Here is a 19,906-nt window from a genome sequence, read left to right as displayed (position 1 = left end):
TAGTATGTTATTTCAGTGGAGCCTGATGTCCCCTGCGACTGTGGCCCCAAGGTTGGGCTGTATTCTTGATGGAAGCAGATTGCCAGGTGTTTCTACCTCAGAACTGCTGGGTGGGTTCGAGCCACCAACCTTTCTTTTGGCAGCTGAGTGCTGAACTGTTGCGGCACCAGGCCTGCTTAACTAGACCTGATGCTGCTGTCCTCACACGTGTTGTCACTATGCCTGTCTCTGAAACACCAGTATTAGTCAGCACAGGACAGATGACTGAAGTTGGGTGGATTTTTGCTCACAGAGAATTTAGGATTAATTTGCCCTTTTCTCTTCGCCCAGTGCTGCCTGTGGGTTGCCTGACTACTGTTTTTTCCCCTAGGCATTTCAGGAAGAAGTTCAACGTTTACCTGGTTTCCGTCCCGGAGCTGCTTTTCATGCTCTGCATCTTTGGGTACCTCATATTCATGATCATCTACAAGTGGCTGGGCTATTCTGCTGCAACCTCCAGAGTCGCCCCGAGCATCCTGATTGAATTTATTAACATGTTTCTGTTCCCAGCGAGTGCAACAGTCGGTCTTTATCCAGGGCAGGTGAGCAACGTTCTTTTGCACTCTTTGGAGTGTGAGGTGACTCCTGGGGCCTTTGTGCTTTGGTTAGTAGGTCACAACGCGGCTGAGTTGACTAGTGGCTTGGCAGTGGCTAGGGTGCTTGCCGCAGACGCCCCAGGAGCCCAGCCCCTTTCTGCCTGCTTGTTCTCAGTGGAGGATGTGGGTCCTGAGAATGGTGTTGGGGGGCACTCTGCTTAGTGCCCCCAAACTCACTGCCCCCCAGTAGTCATCTCTCCAGTTATCAAAAGTCAGTTTCTGACTAAACCAGAGAATGGCCCATGGATCACAGCCCGTCGGCCTGCTGAGAAATTGGGTTTTCTCTAGTTGTCTTCTGGCTAAGAGTCTGAGCTCTGATGGTCTGTGTTTTCCCCTAATTTTGTTTATCTTGTTGTTGTTGAGAATGTGCATGACAAATCACATACCAGTGAATGGTTTCTGCATGGACCCTTCATGCCGTGGAGCCCAGTCTTCGAGTTGTGCAACCACTGTCACCCTCCTTTTCCAAACTGTTCCTCCCCGATTTATGTAAAATCCAGTCCTCTCAGTTTCCTATCTCATCTTTTCAGTTGCTGTTGTCAGTTTGATCCCATAGAGTTAGTTCTTCAAAAAGCATAATATTCAACGCAAACCTTTTTCACAAGTTAAGCTAAACTGTTGTTTGGTTTTAAGAAGACTTCAGGAGACATTTTTGGTTTAAGGTTTAAAGATGGTCTCAGAGCAGTAGTTCATCCACTCTTTATGGCTCTAGAGAGTGTGGAATCCATGGAATTTGAAATTCTGTTTTGAATTTTCCCCCTTGTGATCAGGATTCTTCTATGGAATGTTTGATCCAAATGTTCAGTAATTGTAGCTGGGCACTGTCCAGTTCTTCTGGTCTCATGGCAAAGGAGGCAGTTGTTCATGGAGGCAATTAGCCTCAGATTCCATATCCTCCTCCTATTCCTGATGTTCCTACCTCTATTGTGAATAAAATAGAAGCCAGGTGTTATGTTTTAGATGGCTGCTTGCAAGCTTTTAAGACCACAGGCACTACACAGTGAACTAGGAGGTAGAATAGAAGCACTGAACATGTTATTAGGCCAGTATCCTGGGATGTCCCATGAAGCCATGACCTTAACCTCCAAACCAAGGAACCAAATCCTATGAGCTGTTTGACTGTACATAAGCAGCCTCATCAGCTACTCTTTATTTTTCATCATTGTTGTAAATGTATCTGTCACACAGCTTGTGCCAGTTCAACATTTTACAGATGCATAACTTATGGGCAGCAATAATAATAATCGCTGTGCAGCGCTATCCTTAATCAGTGCAATTTTACCATCATCATAATGCCCCCTCCTTCCCCTTCCCTCCTACCTCTGGTACTAATCAACTTTGGTCTCTATCCATTTGACCTTTCTTGTCTTTTTATATAAGTGAGGTCATGTGGCATTTGTCATTTTGTGATGGACTTATTTCAGCCAGCACACCGTCTTCCAGCTCCATCTGTACTGAGCATGTGTCAAGACTGCGTTCTCCTGGCTGAGTAGTGTTCCACTGGATTTATGTACCAGTTTTGTTTCTCATTCAGCTGGTTGATGAGCACATAGGTTGTTTCCACCTTTTGGCTACTGTGAATAGTGCTGCAGTGAACGTTGATGTGTATGTCTCTTCTTGAGCCTCTGCTCTCAAGTCTTTTTTTTTTTTGCAATTAATATTCCAGATTGACTTTTTTTTTTTTAAATTTTTATTGTGAGTTGGGTGAAAGTTTACAGAGTGAATTCATTTTCCATCCAGCCGTTCATATGTACTTTGTCTCATGACATTGAAATTTCCCATAATGCAACAGCTCTTTTCCCACTTTCCCCCCATAGTTACCACTTCCTTGTGTACTTCCCTCCCATGCACTCCTGCCCCCTGGGCTGTCTCCCTGTGCATACACAGCCCTTCTATTCTCCCATGATTGTTCTCTCCAAGGATTGTATCTACCTAATGTAAGTGTTAGGAGCTCTGATAGCGTAGTGCCTAAGGCACTTGACTGCTAACCAGAAGGCTGGCGGTTCAAACCCACCAGTCACTCCTCAGAAGGAAGGTTGGGCAATCTACTTCCGTGGTAATACTGCCTCGGAAACCCAAGGAGGGGTCGCTATGAGTCGGGTCTGACTCGACAGCGCATAACAACAACAACAATGTAAATGTTCAGTTCCTATGCCTGCTTTTGTTTGGCTGGAAGCCACAGGAGTGGGTTCAATTCCAGACCTGAAGGGCAGCTAGGGACCATAATCTCAGGGGTTCTACCAGGCTCTATCAGACCATCAAACCTGGTCCTTTTTTCTTTTTTTTTTTTACTAAATGACTTTGAGTTTTGTTCCATGTTGTTCTCCCTCTCTATCCAGGATCTCCTACAGAGATCCCCCTCCGTGCTATCAAGTCTTTTGGATATATGCCTAGGAGTGGAATTACTGGGTCATATGGGAGTTTTATTTTTAGTTTTCTGAGGAACTGCCACACTGTTTTCCACAGCGGCTGTACCATTTTGCATTCCCACCAGCAGTGGATAAGGGTTATAGTTTCCCCACATCCTCAACAGCATTTGTTATTTACTGGTTTTTTTTTTTTTTTTTTTAAATCTTAGCCATCCTGGTGGGAGTTAAATGGTATTTCATTGTGGTTTTGATTTGCATCTCTGTAAAGAGCTCTGGTGGTGTAGTGGTTAAAGATTTGGCCGCTAACCTTAAGGTCAGCAGTTTGAACCCACCAGGTGTTCCATGGAGAAAGATGAGGCAGTCTGTTTCTATAAAGATTTGCAGTCTCGGAAACCCTGTGGGGCAGCCCTGCTTTGTCCTGAAGGGTCGTGATGAGGCAGGATCGACTTGACAGCAGTGGGTTGCCTTCTTGCTTTGGATGGCTACTGATGCGGAGCGTCTCTCTATGTGTTTGGGGGCCATTTGAATGTGCTCTTTGGTGAAACATCGATTCAAGTCCTTTGCTTATTTTAGGATTGGGTTGTCTTTTTGTTGGTAAATTGTTGAAGTTTTACATGTATTTTGGTTGTTAAATTCTTGTCAGATGTATGGTTTCTGAAGATATTCTCCCAATAGGTAGCTTGTCTTTTAACTTTTTTGATTAAGTCTTCTGATGAACAATATTTTAAAAATTCTTATGAGGTCCCATTTACTTAGTCTTTTGCTGTTTGTGGTTTTGTTACTATATTAGATAATCCATTGTTGAAAGCCAGTCCTGACAGCATTATCCCTGCTTGTTCTTCAAAGAATCTTAGGGATTTAGTTTGCACATTTAGGTCCTTCATCCATTTTGAAGTTGTCTGGGTGTGTGGTGTGAGGCATGGATCCAGTTTCATTTTTCTGTGGGTGGAAATCCAGTTTCCCAGCACCATGTATTGAGGAGACTCTTCTTTCCCCATTGAATGGACTTGGCACCCTCATCAGCAATCAGTTGACCATAGCTGTGTGGGTTCATTTCTGTACCCTCAAATCTATTCCTTTGGTCTCTGTGTCTGTTGTTATACCTGTGCCAGGCTGTTTTGATTACTGTAGCTGTGTTGTATGCTTTCAAATCAGGAAGTGTAAGTCCTCCAACTTTGTTCTCTTTCAGTACTGTTTTAGCTATTTGAGGCCTCTTGCCATTCCATATAAAGTTGAGTATTGGTTTTTCTATTTCTGTAAAGAAGGCTGTTGTAATTGTGATTGGGATTGTATTGAATCTGTAGATTTTTTTGGGGATACTGACATCTTAACAATATTAAGTCTTCTAGTCTATGAACATGGAACATCTGTCCGTTTATTTGAGTCTTCTTTGATCTCTTGCAGCAGTGTTTTATAGTTTTCATTGTATAAGCTCTTCACATTCCTGCTTAGATTTAATCCTTGGTATTTTATTCTCTTAGATGCTGTTATAAATGGAATTGCTCTTCATGTCCTTTTTAGATTTCTCATTGCTGGTGTATAAAAACCCAGCTGATATTGTTTGTTAACCTTGTACCCTGCAACTTCACTAAACTCCTCATTAGCTCTAGAAGTTTTCTTGTAAATTCTCTGGGATTTTCTATATATATAGGATCATATCATCTGCAAATAGAAATAATTGTACTTCTTCTTTTTCAATCTGGATACCTTTTATTTCTTTTCTTGTCTTACTGCTCTGGCTGGGACTTCTAATACAGTACTGAATAGAAGTGGTGAGAGCAGGCACCCTTGTCTTGTTCCTGATTTCAACAGGAAAATTCTCAGTCCTTCTCCATTAATTGTGATGTTGGCTGCTGGCTTTTCATATATGCCCTGAATCATACAGGGGAATTTCCCTTCATTTCAGTCTTCTTTAGGGTTTTCATCAAGAAATGGTGTTGGATTTTATCGAATGCTTTTTTTGTATCCATAGAGATGATCATGTGGTTCTTTCCTTTGTTTTATTGATGTGGACTGATTCCCTGCATTCCTGGAATAAATCACACTTGGTCATGCCGTGTGACTCCTTTGATGTGCTTTGGGTTCTAGTTGCTAGTATTTTGTTGAGGACTTTTCCATCTATATTCATAAGAGATATTGGCCTGTAGTTTTCCTTTCTTCTGATGTCTTTGTCTGGTTTGGGTATCAAGCTATCCAATGTGTTGCCTTGTAGTTCATAATATTTTATCATAATTCTCTATATTTGTATTGGGTCGGTTGTAATGTCCCCTATTCCATTTTTCATTTTGGTTATTTCCATCTTTTCTCATTGTCATTCTACTCAAAGGTTTGTCAATTTCATTGATTTTTTTTTTTTTTTTTTTAAAGAACCAACTTCTGATTTTATTGATTCTAGTATTTTTCTCTTCCCAATTTTACTTATTTCTGCTCTGATCTTTGTTATTCCTTTCTCTGGGTAGGTTTAGGTTTACTTTGCTCTTGTCTTTCTAGTTCTTGATGTTGTCAGGTTAGCTGTTAATTTGAGATCATCTTCTTCTTCTTTTTTTTTAAATTTTTTTTTGTGATTTGGGTGAAAATTTACAGAGCAAATTCATTTTCCATACAGCAGTTCATATACATTTTGTTTCATGACATTGACTGCAATTCCCCACAGTGTAACAGCTCTCTTCTCACTTCATCCTCATAGTTACTTCTTCCCTGTGTCCTTCCCTCCCATGAACTCCCACTCCCCCCAGGCTATCTCCCTGTGCAAACACTGCCCTTCTATTCTCCCACCATTCATCACTTCAAAGAGTGTATCTACCTGATGTAAATGTTCACCCTATATGCCTGTCTGTTGTTTGGCTGGAAGCCACAGGAGTGAGTTCAATTCCAGAACTGAAGGGTAACTAGGGGCCCTAGTTTTGGGGGTTCTCACCAGGCTTTATCAAACCAGCAGATCTGGTCTCTTTTTTTATGATTTTGAGTTTTGTTCCACACTGTTCTCCCATCCACTGTATCCAGGATCTCCTGCAGCAATCCCCCTCCGAGTGGTTGACAGTGGTAGCCGGGCAGCTTCTAGGTCTTCGGGTCTCATAGTCATATAGGGTTAGGATCGCATGGTCTGCTAGTCCCTTGGACTAATTGTTTCCATGCGTCTTTGGTTTTCTTCATTCTTCTTTGCTCTGGACAAGGAGAGACCCATCATTGCATCTAGATGGCTGCTTGCAAGCTTTTAAGACCCCAGTTGCTACTCACCAAAGTAGGATGTAGAACAATGTTTTTGTGTAGTATGTTATGCCAATTGAGCTTGACGTCCCCTGTGACCATGGTCCCAAGCCCACAGATCCAACTAGTTACTCCCTCAGGGTGGCTGGCTGTGGCCGAGAAGCCACCACAACCTTCTTTTTCTTTTTTTATATAGGCAGTTACTGTTATAAATTTCCCTTTGAGTACTGCCTTTACTGCATCCTATACATTTTGATATGTTGTGATTTCATTTTCATTTTACTCTAAGAAATGCACGATTTCTCTTGTAAACAGCTTATAGTTGGATCATGTTTTTTGATCCATTCTTCCATTGTCTGCCTTTTGCTTGCAATATTTAGTCCTTCTACATTCACTGATTTGTAAGAAGTGATTATTTCTGCCATTTTGTTGTTGTTTTTGTGTCTTAACCCTTCTTTGTCTTTGTCCTTTAGTGTTGCTGGCTTGTGTTTTATTGTTTTACTATAGTGAGCCTTTTTGGTTTCCTTCTCCTTTCCTTGTATATTTTTAATATAATTCCTTAGTGGTTACCATGAATTTACATTTAAGAGCTTGTATTTATAACACCTAAGGTAAGTTGGTACCAATATAACTTCAATAATACACAAGAGATTCTGTATCTATACCATTTTCCCCTCCCTTTTGTTGTAAAGACATAATCACTAATTAGGTCTTTGTATTTCATATACCCTGTAACATAATTTTGCCCTTACCTTTTATGTATTTGTTATTACAAAAACATGAAGGACAAAACATTTAGAATTATCAAGTATGAATACTTTATTACTAGTTATTATCCTTGTCCATACATTTCCCTTTATTAGGGATCTTTCTTTTTATGTATAGCTTTGAATTGCTTTCTAGGGTCTTTTCCCTTTCATCTACAGAACTTCTATTAGTTTATTTTTATTTTTACTTTTTTGATGGGCTAACCTTGTGGATGTCATGCATGGTACGGTGGAGGGTCGACGAAAGAGGGGGGGAGGCTTTCAACGAGATGGATTGACATGATGGCTGTGATGATGGGCTCAAGTATAGCAGGAATCATGGAGCTGGCACGGGATTGGGCAGTGTTTCGTTCTGCTGTGTATGGGGTCGCTATGGTGATTGGAAACGACTCGACAGCACCACCACCAACAGCAAACCTTGTGGATATGAACTCTCTTGGCCTCTGTTTGTCTGGGAATGTTTTAATTTCACCCTCATTCTTGAAGGATAGTTTTGCTGGGTATAGGATTCTTGATTGACAGGAACCCCCCTCCCCCGGCACTTTAAGTGCATCTTTACATTACCTTCTGGCCTCCAGTGTTGCTGAGGAAAAGTTAGCCCTTAATCTTATTGGGAATCCTTTGTGTATAACTGCTTGCTTCTCTTTGTTTTCAGGATTCTCTCTCCTTATTTTTGATTTTTGAGAGCCTAACTATAATGTGTCTTAATGTAAATCTCTTTATTCTCTTGGGGTTCTTTGAGCTTCTTGGAGTTATAGATTCATGTCCTTTGTTAGATTGGGGATATTTTCTGTCATTATTCCTTCAAACATTCTTTCTGTTCCGTTCTCTCTCTCAACTTCTAGAATTCCCATGATGCATATAGTAGGTCTCATGTTGTTGTCTCATAATTCCATTAAACTATCCTTATCCTTCTTAAGCCTCTGTTTTTGTTGCTGTTCAGTATCTGTAATTTTAACTATCGTATCCTCTAATTCGCTGATTCATTCTTCTGCCTGATGAAATCTGTTTCTAAGTTCTCTGTTGTGTTTCTCCTTTCAGTTATTTTCCTATTCAGTTACAGTACTTTTTTTTAGATCTTCATTTTGTTCTTGTATTGTTTTCCTTATTTCTTTTGACCCTTTGTCTATGTTTTCCCTTAGCTCTTTAATTATATTTAATGATGTTGTGTTATTTTCTTCCATTTTTTTCATTATTTGGTGATCCCCAGATGCACTTTCTTGTTTTCAGATGCACTTTTACGCTTTGTCATGTTCATCTGGATGGGCCATTGTTTCTCTGTTTTTTGTGCGTCTTGTGAAATTATTTGTTGGGGCGTTGGCATTTTGGAGCGTGTTAACTTTCTCAGTTTTCCCCAGTGTTTGGTGTATTTATTTGCACTGCTTTCTGTAAGAAACTCTTAGGTGGGCAGAGCCTTGGCCTTTGCTTACTGTTTCCTCTCCCTCTCTGTGATAGCTCCTTCTCCCTCCCTGGTTTAATTCGTACTTGAAAATTCCAGATCTTGTTTTTCAACTTCCAGTCTCTCCTGAACACACCAGAGAACATGCTTTGGTCAGTCTGTCCATTAATGGGCACTGCCACTCAGGTGAGGTATTGTATACTAATCAAGCTTCCTGCCAGGGGGTGGCATCCCCTCTCTGGCTGTCATTCCCTTCCCTTCCCTGTTTCTGCAATCACATTCTTAGCCAGAAAGCCCACACCCAGCAAGCCCCCTTTGGGCCTTAGTTTGCCTGTGGGCTTTGCCTGAGGTTCCCTTCCCTGCTTTGTGGGGCTTCTTATATCTGAGCTGACGTTCAGGGGAGCACAGACAAACTGTGCTTAGTTTCAGGAGGAGCAAAGACCTCTGAATGATCTGTCTGGTTGGTTTCACAGCCTCAGTGGCCTTATGGTATATGTGGTATATGTGATATGTGTAGTGTGTGTAATGTGTGCAGTGTGTATAATGTATGTGATATGCATATAATGCATGTGATGTGTATAAAGTATGCAGTGTATGGGATGTGTGCAGTGTATGTAGTGTAAGTCATGTCATGTGTATGCTGTGTGTGCAATGCATGTAACTATGCCATGCATGTAATGTATGCAGTGTGTGTAGTATCTGTAGTGTATGCTTTGTGTGTCAGGTACACACACTGCAGCGGCTGTGTAAGAAGGAATATGTTTTGCTCCTGAACCAGTTTTTATGGAACTACAAATGCTTGTTCTTTAAGAAAAAAAAATGCTTTGGTTGTATTCTGAAGGGTATTTCAGTACTTTTCATGTGTGGAAGTAAAGTCCATTTACAGCATGCTCATGTGTCTCAGATAGTCTTTATAGTAAAAAACAAACAAGAAAACAAGAATAAAAAAAAATTCTGTTTGTACTTTCCCATTTCCAGTGTTCTTAGGGAATGATTAGCTGGACATTTGATTGCATTTAGAATTTCCTAGGACTGCTTACTGGTTGTCACAGGATGATCTCACACCTTTGTAGCATCACAGCCCTGTGCATGCTGCTCCTTAATTCTAGAATTCAGCTGTGAGTTTAGAGAATGGAAGGAGAGTACATCGACTGACAGCTGTGACTTAGCTGACATTGTTGTGTGTGCCTTGCTAGTACATAAGGAGACACTTTATTCCACTCACTGAATGCAGTGCACTGTGAGCCAGTTTGCATTTCTAACTGTTGTCTCTGTATGAACAGGAGCACGTGCAGAGGCTGCTGCTGGTGGTCACGGCATTGTCTGTCCCCGTCCTCTTCCTGGGGAAGCCCCTCTTCCTGTTATGGCTGCACAACGGGCGCAGCTGTTTTGGAGTGAGCAGGGTGAGTGTTCATCAGGTGCCTTTCTGGAAACTGAGCCACCTCCATTTTCCCCTGTCTGAGGGTCCTGCTCCCGTGCTTGGAAAGGCCAAGCTTCCTTTCCTTTGAACTGGGTGGGGTGTTGCCTGCAGTGCAGGTCCTTGCTTGCAGCCCACCGTGCTCTGGGCGTGCGGAAGGAAACAGGTCCTGCTGTGACGGACAACAAGCTGACCTGGAGTTTTAGCTAAATTCTTAGAGACAGGATACCACAATTAAAAACTTTTTCCTTATTCTTGCCTCTTACTTTTTTTTAATCTAAAGTGTTTTATTTAAAGAATCACACTGAAAAATGTGGAAAACACAGCAAAAAGTGTGAAATCCCACCACTGTGATTATTTTTGTTGACTTCCTTTCTGGACTCTTCACCTACATGTCTAGTTCTTCGTTTCCTTCCCAAGAACCCTTTTAATTCCCCAAAAGCCAAATCATGAAGAGCAATGGTAGGGACTACGAGTTAGGTTTCGTCACAACCTATGACTGAAAGGCCTTGACCCTGCCCTGCCTCTTCTGGTTGCTTTAGAGTGGTTACACGCTTGTGAGGAAAGACAGTGAGGAGGAAGTGTCTCTGCTGGGAAGCCAAGATATCGAGGAGGGAAATACCCAAATGGAGGATGGGTGTCGAGAAGTGACCAACGAGGAGGTAATCTTTTCGTTGTTGTTGATTTAGGCAAGCCCAGTGGGTGCCCTTAGAGATAATCATCAAAGAAGAAGAAGAATTCATAATTGAAGATGAAATAACCTGTTACTCAGGACTTTCCAAGTGTTGATTTGATAAGAAAATTGGTGTCATAAATATAGTAGAGTGTTGAGTTAATATCTTTTTGTTACCTTTTATAGGGTGATTGATCAATGCTGTGTTAACATCACGAGTCATGAAATTAAGTGATTGAAGGTGCCATGAACATTGCTTTCAGATTCCAATATAATGCAGAGCTTTTTTGTAGTTGGAAGGAATAGAGACCCAATTGACACTGTCTTCAAAGGAAGTACACTGGCTTGTGTCAGGATGAAAGTAGAGTTGGCCTCCATTCAAGCAGAGTTGGTCTGGTTCCTGGGTCTCCAACTCCAAGAGGGCTTCTCGTTGCAAGCTTGCATTATGTTCTTAAACCATTTGTCTCCAGGATGTTAGAACCATGCCACAGCTATCTCTGGGCTTGTTTTCTTCAGTCTTTCGACCAGAGACAAATGTGCTCATTTGCTAATTACTATGATTGGCCTGGCTAGGGTCACATGACATGTCTGGACCAATGGCTGTGCAGTCTAGTGTTTTAACTTGGAACAACTACTGATAATTCCACAGGGCTGTGGAAACTGTACCAGCAGGGCCGGAAAGCATGCCCACATCTTCCTGGTCCAGTGGTGAGCAGCCTTGTTGCTGTCAGGACCCCTTGTGTGTTCCCACCTGTGGGCTTATACTTTGAATGTTCCTATTTATTAAATGTGCATTTATTCATATTCCTCCAATCTGTGGTTGGTAAATGTTTATTTTTACAGTAGACTTTCTGAGTCACTGAGAACCTCATTGGGGTATCTAAAGGTGGTGGCAGTGTGGCAGTTCCAATTTGTCTAGTGCAGCCTCCTCAGGTTCTGTGAAGGGTAGAATATGCATTTAATATAAAGCGTCTAACACCTGTTGTGTCCTCTCTCTCAGTTTAATTTTGGAGAAATATTAATGACCCAGGTGATTCACTCCATCGAATACTGTCTTGGCTGCATCTCCAACACTGCTTCCTACCTGAGGCTCTGGGCACTCAGCCTGGCTCATGCACGTGAGTGTCTGCTGACCCCGCTACCCCAGACTGCATGCTGAGGGCCCGCACAGCACCACCGCTCCCTCCTAAGGAGCACGTGGGACAGTTTCAATGTTTAAGAGAGACACGGTGCCACCTTTCAGATACCATGTGCACTAGTGTTGTTATGTTGTTTGAACTTCTTAATAAGCACACCTCTCGAGTATTTCTTTTGGCCTCAGATACACTGAAGGCTTCTCGAGGCACTACGGGCTTCGGGAACTAACACGTGTAGGAAACTCTGGCATAGACACTTGAGCTCTCTCTGCTGTCTTCCTTGTGTTTGTTGTTACTGTTATTTTATTTGGTCCTGGCATGACTGTGTATTGAACTTGGAATATGTGCAAATCTCCACGAGAGTTGTGCCAGCATTGTTTCCCTGGAACGTCTCTTTATCCTCTTGTCACTGCCACTTCTGCGTTGAAAAGTCCCCCTTACTATTCATCGATGTTAGCCGAGTCCTGAAACAAGTTGAGTAACAGCTTGATTCCAGATGGTCCTCCCTCTCCACGGTGCCGATGAGCACAAATGTCAGCCACCGTGATTTAAACAGCGCCCGTGCCCAACAGCACGGTTCCTATTTCAGTTAGCACGAGTTATTCACCGTCAGTAAGGGCATGAAGTACACACACTGCTGCTGGCTCTTCAGACCACAGATCACTATGTAAATAACACACGTGCTTCGTGATCAGTGAACTGTCGGTGATGGGTCACCACACATCTGCTACTCAATTCACAGACATCATCAAAAGGGGGTGTGGCCAACAAAGGTGAAAGTGCATCAAAAACATGAAAAGAGATGATGTAGGAAGTGAAAATTGAACCAAACATAATGGCGTTCTAGAAGAAGCTGGCCGTGGGCATGTAGACTCCTCGTTCTGGAGTCACTAGAGGTACAGCCAGAGGAACTTAGTGAAGGCAGGAGGTGGCTGTGACAAAGAACATGAAGACGTCCCAGGGAAGGTGATGCAGTAGAGTTCAGGATATTCAAGTGCAGTGGATACAGTGTTGGGAGCTGATCTGACCCAGTCTTAGAGAAGAGTGTGACAGTGCGCCCAAGGCCCACGACAGATGCTCACTCCGTCAGAAGCTTTGTGAGAGGAAGGCAAATGCTGTGCAAACTACCCTAAAAAATATACTGTAATACTCAGTGATAACATTTTTAAAATAGATTTACTGTTGTTTCATTTCCTTAGACGTTTATAACTGTTAGTAAGGGGGTCTTTAATGTTTAGACAAAATTGTTAAAAGTCATGGAACACCCGTCATTTTTCCCCTTGGTTCTTGAGCCCACGTTGCATGGTTTTGGCTGGAACGGTCGCACACTGCTGCTCTATGTGTACGGCGACAACTGCCTGTACTACACAGGTTGTTACGAAATCACGATCTCACTGATACTTCTGTAAGCATAGTGGAAGGTCAGACTTTATGACTGGAAGGGATCATCCTCATTTTAGGGATGAACTAGACGCCCGTTGAGTGTATGTGCTTCACCCAGGATCTCCCCAGTGATGAGGTGGTGGCAGAGCCTGGACTTGAAACCAGGCTTCCCGCATCCTCGTCCAGGGCTAACTGGCCACCAGTTTTGGTCAGCATCTCTTGTAGGAGGTGGGCTTCTGAGTTTTCCAGAACTCCAGGTCTTCCTCAGTGTCTCCAAGATGATGAGAGAGATGGTTAACTTTTACATGAGAATGAGATCACACGTGTTTTGTAAGGTTTATATTATTTTATGGGGTGAAAATGGAGAATTCTCAGAGGAGAGATGATGGGGGTGACTCAGTGAATGGAAGCAGAGGCTCACTTGGCACCCACTCCACCCCCAGAGCTGTCAGACGTGCTGTGGGCCATGCTGATGCGTGTGGGCCTCCGCGTGGACACCACCTACGGCGTCCTGCTGCTGCTGCCCGTCATCGCGTTCTTCGCCGTCTTAACCATTTTCATCCTCTTGGTCATGGAAGGGCTGTCTGCTTTCCTTCATGCCATACGCCTCCACTGGTGAGTCTGAAAGGTGGCTGTGGGATTGGGCGTTTAGAAAAGAAGATCTCTACCAGAATGCCCTGCTGAATTTAGGTGAACGCTCCCTTTCCTCGCACTGGGGTATAGGTGCAGGTCCTCTGAGTTAAAACCGCATTTGTTATTCAGTTGTTACCACCAGCATAAAAGCGGGCTTATGCTTGCCGAGTGTTCTGGTTCCCTAGTGCTGCTCTAATGAGAAATATACCACAAATGAGACGGCCTTAACAAACAGGAGTTTATTCTTACAATTTGGAGGCTTTAAATCCAAGTTCAAAGTGCCAGGCTCTTGGGGCTGAGTGAAAGCCCCTTAACCTTGGGGTCCAGCTCTGCCTCCTGCTCCCAGCCCATTGGAGCGAGAGGCATTTCTTCACTCAGACAGCTCCTGGCTGCTGAGGCTGACAACCCAAGATTGACAAATAAAAAGGCAGGCACAGTCCTGATGTTACCAATCCACACACGGCAGGCCATTAATTTAGTCCACTGTAAGTCCCAAGGTCGGCAGAACATAGCAGGCTGCTGAACAATGACACGGCTACACGCAGGGTCCAAGCATGCCATAGGCTCGAGACCATTCCCAAAGCTCCTGGTTATATATAGGAAGCAGACCACGTACCCAAAGGCAGCTACTCAGCTGCTCACAGTAGATTCCACCATGGAGTTGATTACCAGTCTCATCATGAGGAATACTACATCCAGCTGCCCAGCCACTCAACCAGGCCCAGCCAAGTTGACACAAAAACTTAACCACCACACCAAATAATTACATGTGTTTCGTACTGGGGCTTACTCTTTGGGCCTTGACAAATCGCCTTATCTTATTATAAAGCACTCCGTAATACCTCACTAGTGTTTAGTACTAAAAAGTGCTCAGTACTTCTTGTTTCACAGCATCTGTGACATCATGGGTTTGCGTTTCTAGTTTGCTGCATGCAGAGAGGGGCTCTTGTTAGTCATGCGTACTTTTTCCTTCCATATGTCTGGTCATGTGTGAGGGGCCATGACGTTCTGTCCCCCATGAAGGAAGCCAAGGAGGGTAGGAGTTGATTGAGTAAAAATGATCTGTCAAGAGCATGTCCAGAATGAAGTAATTACAGTGCAGGAACTGTCTGATCTTGAACTTACAGATGTTACTTCAAGAAATGAAGGAAATATTATTCCACAATCTTTGCTACAACATATTTTTTATTTTTTTTTTTTAGGGTAGAATTCCAGAACAAATTCTACGTTGGTGCAGGCACCAAATTTGTTCCCTTCTCATTTAATCTGCTCTCGTCAAAGTTCAGTCATGACAACCTGGCATGATTGTATTGCTGTAACCAACACTCTTGGATCTGTGGAGAATATCATGTTAGAGAATTCCACGTCAGTCAAGTTGATGAAGGGGAAAAGCTCACCTCCTCGGTTGCCTTATGATACAGCCAAATAATTCTGTGACATATATACCTCTTCTTCACTTGTGAAATAGTTTGTAAATTTCAGATACATAAATTTCTTTTGGTTTTTTGATGAGCAAACATAAGGTAATGCCAACTGTTATGTTAAAGTTATTTTAAAAAATACAGGGTTGAGGAAGACCAGCCAATTTCCAATGGCAAGTTGGAAATGGTCCTAGATACTGGATTCCTTTCACCTTATTGACAGACAAGAGTTCCTCTGTCCCTGAAGTTGGCAGGTAATACTTCCCAGCTGCTGCAGAAAAAGAAACATGGCGTTTTTTTTTAAAATGTAATGACGGATAATCACAAAATTCACATTCTGCTTGATTAAAAATATGCAAACGTTTTTCATCATATGCTACCTAGAACTGCAAATAGAGGATTGTTTTTACAATTTTGTCTGTTTTAAGAATGGGGAAACAGGATAAAATAACATGGAACAGATGGTTTTGCCATTTGTATATTTTTTTAAAGACTCTTACCCTGTTATCCTTAGAGAAGACCAATTATGATAATTGTGTATTTTAAAAGATAAATTGTATGCTGAGCCTTAAAACCCAGTGAGACCGTCCAAGGTAAGTTGGAGATACAAGGTGACCTGCTGCCCGGCTTGGCTGATGTTGTGGAGCCAGAAGGCTGCATTCTGAGGAAGGGAAGGCAGACAGTAGTATTTTGTATATTTTTATACAGAAAACATAAATTAAGATATTTTACCATGAAGAGTTGGCATCTGTGCTTGCGAACAGTGTAAATACAATTTTTTACATTCAGACTAGTTGTAAATAAAGGTCTGATTATTGTATTTAGAGTGAATTCAAATTTTCAGACACTATTTAGATCATCTGAAAACTATTTTTATTAAGCTATTAATTTATACCCTTTAGTTTAACTATGCTAATTTGCTTGCTATATAGAGTGAGTCTGATGCCTCTTGAACAATCTGATCTGTGTTCTTACAAACTGTGTTCAGTTTTCCTATTTTACTTTAATGGCAGCTCATTATTTAGTTATTTTCAAGATAAAGCCTAAACTGTTTTCATGTGCTTAAAATTTTGAGCAACACATAATCCATATTGAAAGAGCCATTTGTTGCCACACTTCCTCATGCTGGTTGAGTTTGGCACTTGGATCTCATGCTAGCACAGATATGAAATACATCTTTCCAGGTAACTTCAAAGCCTGTCTGCGGAGAGGCATGAACTGAACATCCTAGGACAGAACTGTGACCCTAAGATTAACCCTTTGTATTGATAGTAAAGATTCCTCCTTGCCACTTTTGAGAGGTTGGCCAGAGGCCGTCTGCGTTTACTCTTTCCGTTCCTCGTGTTAAAAACATCATTCACAAGACCCTGGAATCATCTTGGAGGGGATTCTGTTCTCCAAGTTCAGCCTCCCCACAAAGGTACAGCGGTGATCACATCTTCTGGTGAATACCCAACGCCAGGAAAGCCGCCGAGGTTTTAGGCTGTCTTCCCTAAAATCAGCCAGGGATCTGTCCTAGTGACGGTAACTCCATCCTGTCCAGGAAACCCGGGCTTTCTGGGCACTTTCAACTGCTTGTCAACAAGAGACACGACGTATCCTCAGGAATTCTGTACCAGCCCCTACTGGTAACTGTCACAGGGCCACTTTGTAATTGTAGTTTATACCTCTTAGCAGGGCACAGAGCAGAGTGAAGAGTCACTTATGTAGAGTGTAATTATATGAAAACACGAATTAATCCTAACTTTTGTGAAAGAAGTCTGGTTTGATAATGTCTTTTACGCACCAGAGGAAATTTTATTACTTTATAAAAGTGTCAGTTCCAGTGTCATGGTGTCAGAAAGGTTGCTCTGTTTTTGGCTTTTTAAGCCATTTGTTGGAACTATTATATATATATACATGACTCTTTTTTTTTTTAAATATATTTTATGGAAATATAATTTATGTACAGTGAAATACACACAACTAAAGTATATACACAATTCTTAAGACATACTTCATTTCTTTGGTGGCAGATATCCAGAGGACAAATACCAGCTGTCTGGATGATACTAAATACCTGCTTATTTTCTTATAAAGGGCTTGCTGGCCATGTTTTTGAGTTTTCATTCAGAGGTTTTCTGCCACGTGTTAATGGAGTCAGAAAGCAAAAACCCTGAGAAGTTTTTTAAGTACAACAGAATTTGCCTTCAGTCTGCCAGGATGGAGACCATCCTTGGGTGACATCATCGTGATTGGCCCAGGAGCACAAAGGGTGTTCTAATAGGTAACTTTGTGGATTTTCCGCCTCTGAGAGGACTTGGCAGAGAGCTGTCACCGAGTGCCTCGCTGCCCTCACAGCTGGCATGGGGATTTTATAACAACATTCTGGACTCAATTTTCAATCTGCAGAATTTTAAGCATAGAATATCGATGCAATAGGTAAATGTTACAGTGTTTCTGAGTGAGATATTCAGGCACTTTAGGGCCTGATTCATGTTGGAAGATGGAAGCAGAGAGTTAACTTCTACAGCTGTCCTGCAGTCCACATGTAAAAACAAGTTTCTCTGTCAGGTTTTCTGAAAGCCAAGATTGCTTACGTGTCACGTGGTGTATCTCCACCAAGACTACTGAGAAATCTCAAGACAAGGAGGTTTGGAGTAATAGCGTTTCCTCCAATGAATGTAGGGTTAGAATTGTAGAAACTTCTTAGATTCCTGTTTTCGTGGTCAAGTGCTGGTATAAACAGCACAAGTGGATGGCTTTAACGAATAGAAACTGAATCTCTTACAGCTGAGGCGGCTAGAAGTCTGAATTCAGAGTGCTGGGCTTTCTGCCCTGTCAGCTCAGGAAGGGCCTTGTCTCCCTGTTTCTGCTCCTGGGTGATCATGTGGCTTGGCATCTGTCTTCCCCTCTGTTCACTCGCTTGCTGCTGTAATGTTTTTCCACCTCAAAAGAGAAAGATTCAAGATACTCCCTACACCAGTCCTGTCTCATGAACCTAACAAAGCCTTTTTCCAAAAGGGATTATAACCACAGGCATAGAGGTTAGGACTCAACTCTTTTTGGGGGACACAAGTCACTCTGTAACATCTCCGCTTGTTCCTTGGAGGAAAAACTCAGAAGGAGGCTGGTATTTTTAGGGTCAACGTAGTGTTCTGGGCTCAGGTCCCTGTGAGGGGAACTAGGGGCAGGCTAGTATTTGGTTTTACAAATGCATGAAAGGACAAACTGCTTCCTATCAGTATTGAACTTGCCTTTACTAATTAAAAATAAATATGTATATTTTTAAAATGTGGGTGTTGTGCCTCATTGTGCCCTGGCTGGGCTAGAGCCGAAGAACTCAGTCCTCCTCTGACGCCGTGCCACAGCAGGAGGGGCGCCCTCCTTGACCCTCCCTGTACTGTATTTGTTCCTCTGACACCCTCCGGCCCTGGTGGCTGAGGACCCAGACCGTGGCCCTGTCTGGGTTTTGATCCTGCCCGTCACTGCTGAGAGGCGGTGTGACCTCCATCATCTGGTCACCTCCTGGCTTCCTTGTGGGCAGAGCAGATGCACACACGGGTGGTGACGCTGCACAAGCGGGAACACGGCAGGTGCTGGGCGTGGCTCGTCTGCTCTCGGTCGCAGCCCCTGGCCGCACGCGCCCTCCTCCTCAGGACCAGCGACCTGGGGCGCCCGGTCCCTCGGCACCACCCCGCGAGGTCGCCGGCCGCGCCCCTGAGCACGCGAGGCCCCGGCTGCTCCAGGACGCTGCGGCGCTGCGCCGGCGCGTTAGCGTGCTGACGGCGTCCGTTGCCGGGGCGTCGGTTGCTAAGGGCGTCGTTGTCAGGGACGCCCGCCCGGAACTCCGCGTCTTCAGGCGGGCAGCGGAGCCCTTCGCGGCGCCATGGACGACCTGCGGGTGCTGTGGATGCGCGACCGCGTGTACAAGGCCTTCGACCTCACCGACCCTCAGCTGTTCGAGGAGCTGCTGTCGCGCAACGACGGAGAGGCCGAGGACGTCATCCTGCACTTCCTCAACCAGACCAGCGAGGAGGAGACCGCCTCCGCCCTCTTCGTCTGCCGCACGGTGGTGCCTGAGGAGGTGGAGGTGGAGGTGGAGATCGGTGAGCGCCCGCCGGCCCCGCCGCGCCCCTCCTGCCCTCGCCGACCTGAGGGCGGCAGACGCCTCCATCGGGCTGGGCCTCCGCTGCAGCCGGTAACCGCTCACTACCGCCCGCGCTCCGCGAGCAGGCACGTCCTAGGCCGGGGCCGCCGGGCGCCTGCGTCCCGGGGCCCACAGCCCACGTGGGAATCACACTTTGGATGAGCAACCATTGCCGACACTTCTTTAGCGCTCACCTGCGCCAGGTGGCGGGGATACCGGCTCGCAGATGCTAAGAGTGGCGTGTATGGTTTGCCCGTTTTACAGATGAGCCCCTGTGTCAGAGAGGTTAATTAATCCGTGTGGGGACCCCCAGGCAGTATATGCAGAAGAATGTACGAGTCACTGTCAACACTACCTGCGGTAGGTGTGCAACGAAAAGGCCCACAAGCTCGCGTTCCCGGAGAGACGTGGGGCCTTACACAGGCGTAAAGAGGCACCTGTAAATTTTGAGGCTCCCAGGCCCAAAAGAAAAATAAATGTCCAAACAAGGTTTTTATAAAATTACAGTAGCTTAAGTGTTTACACGTTCAACAAATTAAGCACTTCACACTACACAGTAAAACTTGACGGTGGCCGGATGTGGCAGACACGTGACCGGATATAGGTGAGGCGGGTCACGTGGCCACGGTAGCGTGTGCTATGATTGGTGGCCAGACGTCATGCTGCCTGGATGCGGGAGCGGAGGTCCCCTGTCCTTCAGGCCGCTACTGCTGTTGGTTATTTTTCATTTTTTTTTT

General features: G+C 43.9%; 2 protein-coding genes across 2 annotated transcripts in view; both read left to right on the top strand.

The window, feature by feature from the left end:
- The window catches only part of ATP6V0A2 (ATPase H+ transporting V0 subunit a2), a 64,733-nt gene extending 49,809 nt beyond the window's left edge, over nucleotides 1-14,924 (top strand). The window contains exons 11-16 of the mRNA XM_042780592.1: nucleotides 371-581; nucleotides 9,661-9,780; nucleotides 10,337-10,456; nucleotides 11,468-11,585; nucleotides 13,430-13,601; nucleotides 14,822-14,924. Of these exons, the coding sequence (XP_042636526.1) occupies nucleotides 371-581; nucleotides 9,661-9,780; nucleotides 10,337-10,456; nucleotides 11,468-11,585; nucleotides 13,430-13,601; nucleotides 14,822-14,924 (844 nt within the window). The remainder of the gene's footprint in view (nucleotides 1-370; nucleotides 582-9,660; nucleotides 9,781-10,336; nucleotides 10,457-11,467; nucleotides 11,586-13,429; nucleotides 13,602-14,821) is intronic.
- Nucleotides 14,925-18,908: 3,984 nt separating this feature from the next.
- Nucleotides 18,909-19,906, top strand: part of DNAH10 (dynein axonemal heavy chain 10) — a 147,363-nt gene continuing 146,365 nt past the window's right edge. The window contains exon 1 of the mRNA XM_042780591.1: nucleotides 18,909-19,128. Within this exon, the coding sequence (XP_042636525.1) occupies nucleotides 18,909-19,128 (220 nt within the window). The remainder of the gene's footprint in view (nucleotides 19,129-19,906) is intronic.

The sequence above is a fragment of the Orycteropus afer genome, unplaced genomic scaffold (assembly GCF_000298275.1).
Source record: "Orycteropus afer afer isolate SDZICR_OR568_19922 unplaced genomic scaffold, OryAfe1.0 scaffold00048, whole genome shotgun sequence".
Taxonomy (NCBI): Eukaryota; Metazoa; Chordata; class Mammalia; order Tubulidentata; family Orycteropodidae; genus Orycteropus; species Orycteropus afer.
This window is presented reverse-complemented; position numbering and strand designations above follow the sequence as displayed.